Source organism: Carex rostrata, chromosome 3 (genome assembly GCF_964058835.1).
Source record: "Carex rostrata chromosome 3, lpCarRost1.2, whole genome shotgun sequence".
Taxonomy (NCBI): domain Eukaryota; kingdom Viridiplantae; phylum Streptophyta; class Magnoliopsida; order Poales; family Cyperaceae; genus Carex; species Carex rostrata.
In genome coordinates this window covers 118,762-125,251 of record NC_135920.1, presented here as the reverse complement: position 1 = coordinate 125,251, position 6,490 = coordinate 118,762, and the positions used below count along the sequence as shown (strand labels likewise).

The 6,490-nt window shown below is 35.8% G+C and overlaps 1 protein-coding gene across 3 annotated transcripts in view; it reads left to right on the top strand.

Annotated features, from left to right (window-relative positions):
• The first annotated feature begins 447 nt into the window (after window positions 1–447).
• Window positions 448–6,490, top strand: part of LOC144552074 (uncharacterized) — a 35,593-nt gene continuing 29,550 nt past the window's right edge. For 2 of the 3 annotated variants that reach the window (XM_078300165.1, XM_078300167.1), the window contains exons 1-11: window positions 1,775–1,880; window positions 2,461–2,564; window positions 2,814–2,909; window positions 3,265–3,312; window positions 3,445–3,498; window positions 3,585–3,688; window positions 4,135–4,252; window positions 4,958–5,059; window positions 5,173–5,367; window positions 5,465–5,622; window positions 5,945–6,103. In XM_078300165.1, the coding sequence (XP_078156291.1) occupies window positions 1,775–1,880; window positions 2,461–2,564; window positions 2,814–2,909; window positions 3,265–3,312; window positions 3,445–3,498; window positions 3,585–3,688; window positions 4,135–4,252; window positions 4,958–5,059; window positions 5,173–5,367; window positions 5,465–5,622; window positions 5,945–6,103 (1,244 nt within the window). Of the gene's footprint in view, window positions 611–1,774; window positions 1,881–2,460; window positions 2,565–2,813; window positions 2,910–3,264; window positions 3,313–3,444; window positions 3,499–3,584; window positions 3,689–4,134; window positions 4,253–4,957; window positions 5,060–5,172; window positions 5,368–5,464; window positions 5,623–5,944; window positions 6,104–6,490 lie in introns of those variants that run through there. The other variant, XM_078300166.1, reaches the window with a different exon arrangement.

The window sequence follows — 6,490 nt, the reverse complement described above, 5'->3', positions numbered from 1 at the left end:
TTAATTAGTCTTCGTACTTGTAATGTTATCTAGTAATTAAATAAATTTTCCTCTCAGGCCCAATAAATGCAGGCACGACCTTGAAAACTACAAATGTTATCTGCAGCAAAGCACGCATTAGACGCAATCTCAGCCGTCGGATGTAGGAGATTTTAAATGAAAACTTTGCACGAAATTCAACTCCGCGAAGTTCGCCCAGCAACTCGTGCAGCGACCAGCGATCAGCGAGGCAGAGCATGCGAAGGAAAAGCCACCTACCATTGCTTCCCCTTGGACCCCATTCCTCAGTCTCCAAATCAGTAATAGAACAAGTTTTCTCTCTCCTCTGACCCCTCTCTCTGCGGTCTTGTCTTGTCCCCACAACCTGTCTTCTCTCTTCCCCTCCATTTTGGCTGTATCTGGATCCCTTTTCTTTTCTTAACCCTTGAGTTGAGTTGAGTTGAGTGGCCTCTCCCTCTCCCGTCTCCGCACCTTTTTGTCTCCGCATCACACCTTTTTTTAAAAATTAAATCCATGGCGATGATCGGCGTGCGCCTCTAAGGTCCACCAAATGGTCGAAAGCTGCTCGGTTCGGTTCTAATCTACGAGGTTTCCAATGTTCGAAGCACATGTATGCGTTCATTCAATTTTTCCTCGCTTTTTAATATTTATATTTATACTTCTCCTGCCTCTGCAGCGCTTGCTCATACCATAAGTTAAAAAAGGAATTTCTGGTTAAAATAAGCAACAATCCTTTCAATTTTGGTCGTCTAGTGCTAATTGAAATGAAAAAAAAAAAATATAGTTATGGTGATACCTGTATCAGTAGTAAAATCTCAGTGACTTGTTGCTGCCCACCATTTGGTTTCAAATGACCTATTTCATCTCATCTTGCTAGGACTTATGGTTTAAACTACATTCCCATTCTTAGTACTGTGTTATGATTTAATCGTCTGAATTTGTATTTTGCGTAATCAAAATTGGATAGTTGTTCAATGATCGAGTATCACCACATTTGCTAGTGTTGTGGTTGGACATGTCCCTAGTTACTATGGTTAATGTTAGTCTATGTAAAGCAAGTTCTGGCCTGAATTTAGTGGAAAATCAAACAAAGGTCAAAATTGTTTTGTTCCATACCAGGTTGGTACTGTCCAATTTGAACCTGATATTAATCATTGTAAAAATAGTCAGATTTCAGTTACTATTCAGGAGGGCTGAAAATTAGTGATTTATAAATTTTTCAAAATTTCAGTAATTGGTTTGAGAAAACTTTGATATATATCGATCAGCATTTTATTAATCTACGGTGATATATACCATAAAAGGCCATACATATGAAAATGTGAGATAATGAGAGAGAACGTATGGCTTCACATGAAGGCCAGTCTGTATACAGCAACAGGCTAATTTTTATGTTCCTTTTCCATTAAACTCAAAAATTTAAAAGCACTTGTTTCATTTGTTCCCTAACAAATGCGGTATATTCACTTTCTGAGAAAGATATTTGTCTGCCAAGGGCTACAATCTTGATTAATTTGTGAATTTTTGTGAAATATGTATGGGTCCTCTCTGTATGGTATTAACCGGGTGCTATAACAATTTCTGAATATATAAATGCTTAATGAATCTGCAATGCTGAAATTTGAGAATCATAGTGAATTGCTTCCTATTGTGATATATTTTTTCCTTATAACGATTGCTAATTTACAGATTTTACCAAAGATTTAAATTGATATTTTTGTTTGATGTATAATAAATGCAATTGCTAATTTATACCACGGATTATTCTTATCTTATGATCGCTGTCTCGGTTGGACAGGTGTCACGTCTGCTGAAGAAGTACTTGGGTGATTATGTGGAGGGTCTGTCAACTGAAGCCCTTCGTATCAGCGTGTGGAATGGTGCATTTCATAGGCTTCATCTAAGATTTTTTTGTCTATATTTTAGTATTTATTTATTGGTTATATTTCCCTGAAAGCTTTGTACGTGTGATGGGTATTTCTGCAATTAGAATTAAGTCAACAGACATCATACATAGGCTGTATTTATTTGCAATTACTATTCTTCCTCCAGATTAAGACCACGGAGATGGTACATCCTGCTGAATGTTGATATTCTGCCTTCAACCTTAATTAGGCTAAAACCTAAAAATTGTCTTAAACCAAGTCAATTAATTTTTATTCATCCAATTTCTATGTACTGGACATATATCATATGGTTGATTTTAATTAAAAATCAGTGTCAAAGTTAGTCACTTTTGGCTTTGATTTAACCTTGATTTTAACTCGGTTATTATATGTAAGCAACACCAAAAGTTGGGTGTCAGTTTCAAGTATGTAAAACAGTAGGAAAAACAAGAGAATTTACGTGGTGAATTTGCTGATAACCTTATCTGCAATTTTGTGGATTAGCATCTTCTGGACACGTTACTTACATTAGATGCTGAGGGTATTTAACACAATATGTTTTTTATAATAACAGGTGATGTCATGCTTAAGGATCTGAAGCTGAAAGCTGAAGCACTCAATTCGCTGAAGCTTCCGGTCACAGTCAAAGCTGGTTTTGTTGGTACAATAACTATAAAGGTACTCTTTTTCCATTTCTCCAATAGTTACACCCTTTTGTTTTTTGCCTGTGTACTATTGAAACAGTTGGGGGATACCAGTGCATTTTCATGCATTCAATCGGTGACCATGCCTTTTCTTTTTTGCGGAAATATCAGATTAAATACTCTTCATTCTTCGTTTGGTGCAAAACATTGCAGTTTTTGCACTTTTGTTATTGTTTTTTTTCTTCTTTTTCTGCCTAACAATACATCAATTGTACATTGAAAGGTTCCATGGAAAAGCCTCGGTAAGGATCCTGTTATAGTGCTGATTGACCGTGTCTTTATTCTTGCGGAGCCTGCTCCAGATGGCCAGCACAGCACGGTAATATATGCTTTTTCAAATGGGAAGTTTCTATATACACTTGCAGTATCTTGAATTCTCATGTGCACCTTACCGTGTGAGAATATCCCTTGGAATGCCCACCCCCACTTTATTCAATGAAATGATGTTTTTTCTTATGTCAATTAAGTGAGATAGACATGGTGGTTTGGGCATCTTTGTATAATAAATCCTATAATGTTGGTGGGGTGCAGCAGGGATTGTTCTGTACTCATTAGAGGGGTATTTGTTAACATGCCTTGTAGTCCTTGCCTTTTAATGATCCTCATTATACCTAAGTTGCCACCAGAAGCTTTTGTCATTACTAATATATGTATATTTTTTTAATTTGTTTAAGCCTGAAGACAGAGAAAAGCTTTTCGAAGCCAAACTCCAGCAGATTGAGGTTTGTATCTTAAACATGCTTCTTTAGATGTATAAACTATTCTCACTAAAAAAAAAAAAAAAAAAAAAATCAGATTTTAGATAAATGATGTTTAGAAGCCCTTCTAAAGGTCTGTTATGATTGGACATGCAGGAGAGAGAGGCAGCGACCCTTGAAGCTACAAGCGGATATTCAAAAGATGGATCAGTATGGTGACTTGATGCATTACAGTTAATTCTTGTCTAAACACTTTTCATGTCAGTATTTACTAATGCAATATTGCTCTATGACAGGCATCCTTTGGAACTGCATGGGTGAGTTCCCTAACTGCTACAGTGCTAGGAAACCTGAAAGTTACTATCAGCAATGTGCATATTCGGTTAGAGGACTCTGTCAGGTACTTTTTTCTTTTTTCTTTGTAGTTTCTTTCTTTTTTTGCTTTTGGAACAGTGCTGAAGTCTTTGGTATTTTTTATGAACATACCTGATTTATATGCTTTAGCATGGTGTCATGAGGTTGTACCGTTTGGTTCGTGCTTGTTTTCATATTTTTTTCTATAACAGACTAGTTTGGCATCTGTGCATTTTAGACAATTTTTTGAATAAGAGAAAAGAAAAACAAGATAATCAGATGCCCCTTGTGACTAAAGTAATTGGAAGCGTTAAGATGATCAGTTCAGTAATATCAGGGCAAGGGTATCTGTCTGTTGTTATTTGGTATTAATATATAAATAGTACACATAGTGGTGTATATTATTCTCCCCTTTTAGAGGGAGTTTAAATTACATTCTCATTTCGACGCATGTTTAGTGACATGTATGTATGGACTGATTTTTTCTCTCAGCAATCTAGGCCATCCATTTTGCTCAGGCATCACTTTGTCAAAACTTGCAGCTGTCACAGTGGATGGGAAGGGAAATGAGACCTTTGATACAAGTGCTGCACTAGATAAGCTACGTAAGGTATGCACTATTTGGCTTTATGTTTAGTGTCTTCTAGGCATACAAATAGACGTAGTTTGGTTAAAGAGCCCTTTTATTATCAAGTATCGCCAAGAACTATTTGTGTTTTCAATGATTGTGAAGAAGCCCCATAATAATTGCTGGAGATTAAAAATGGTTTCATCCCTTTAGTTAGCTAGTGATATTATTAGTTTTTGATAAAATTAATTTTAAATCAGAAATTCAGATCAATTTTACAAGATGACAATATCATAAAACCTTACAAGCATGAAAACTCAACTCTTTAAAGCTGTAATTTCATTTTTTTATGGTTGGAGAAAGCAGGTAGCCTTCTAATAGTAAATTAATCAAACATATCAACTTTTTTAATCAAATTACCTCTAATTCGGTCAAAATAAAATAAAAATTTGCATTTTCCTGGGTGATTACTCTTTTGTCGAACCTTTTAAAGTCAACTGCATCCTGGTAACTAAACAAAAACAAAGAATGAAGAATATTAGGTGGTTTAAAATTTGGAGGTAGGGGAGTGAGAGAGAGGGAGAATTTAAGGGTCCTTTTGATAAAAATAGTGACAGATTCAAAGTTATTTATAATTGTTGTGTTCATATGACTTTAACCTGTTAGTAAGTATGGTTGCAAACCTTAATACTGGCATAGATAGTGACAGTGTATTTGTAGACTTGAATTATCTAATTCATTTTATAGTCAGTGCAACTGCATAGATTGGCTGTATATCACGATTCAGACTCTACTCCTTGGAAAATTGATAAGAAGTGGGAGGACTTGAGTCCTTCTGAATGGAGTGAGGTTAGCTTTTCTTCGTGCTATTTGTTTTGCTAACTTGAAATTGATGTAAAATTGTCTCATCCATTTTAGTGTTTTGTGAATGCATGCTATTCTTCTGATTTTTATGGCTGTAGATTTTTCAAGATGGGATAGATGAATGCTCGCCTGGGTCAAATTCAGTTTGGGCATCTAACCGACAATACTTGGTTTCGCCTATAAATGGTGTCCTTAAGTACCAGCGGCTTGGCAAAGACGAAAGAGGTGACCCAAATAATCCTTTTGTGAAGGCATCAGTCCTCCTAGCCGATGTTTCTTCAACTGTCACTGAGGTAGTTTTTCTTTCCTTCTATCATCTTGGCAATTTGTTAGCTTAGTATGAGTTCAAACATTTTATTTAAAGATATGTTCTAAATTTTTTTTTATCAGGCTCAATATTATAACGGAATAAAGTTGTTAGAGACCTTTTCAAGATTCAAAACACGTGTTGAGGTGTCTCACTTGAGGCCTGTAGTGCCAGTTTTAGATGATCCTCGTGGTTGGTGGCGGTATGCTATGTTGGCAAGCTTGCGTCAGAAGAAATCATGGTACGAGCACATGTATATTTGTAAAATAAAATTGATTATCTCATCTATTATTTTCCTTCATTCTCTGTTGAGGCCAGAAATAATTCGATCAGTGTTGCACTACAACTGAGGTGGTCATAATTGTATTTTGATTTGCACGAGGAATTTGGTCATAATTCTTCTATTCTCACTAGTAGCAAAGTATCACAAGGATTGTACAATCTGCTAAAACTGGATATAAAGTACTAAGTGCAAAACAGTCCTTATCCATTATTCCTTTTCTTTCTTTTTTGGTAAATAATATATGCTCATACTTATTTTTTATGTTTTTTTTGGGTCTTAGCTACTTCTTTTCTTGGGAGAGAATCAAGGACCATTGTCAGCTCCGTCGGCGATATGTGCAACTATATGCAACTTCACTCCAACAGCCGGCAACTACAGATGTTTCTGAGCTTAGGCAGATTGAAAGAGTTCTTGACTCAAAGGTCATTATACTCTGGAGGTGGGTCCCAAGTTATTAATAAAGGGCCTTTATCCTCTGCTATTCAAATTTCAGAAATGTACAATTTAACTGGGCTCATTAAGAAGAGAAAAATCCTATAACAAAAATCAATAGATCTACAGCCTGCTTTCCACAGTAACACTGGACTTCCAGTTCTTATGAAAATGACCAGGGTGTTGATTTTCTGATCTCATTTAAAAAGCTTCCATATTTTATTGGTTAATTCTTCACAGACCACTTGCTTGCTTAAGATTGATCAGCTCCAGTGATTTCCATTCGAACTCATGCTAATCGGTCAATTGTCAATTACTTAATCGGCAATCAATAAAGCTTTTGATTTGATCCCTATGTGGTATTATAATTCTGATGTACAAATTTGCAAAATGC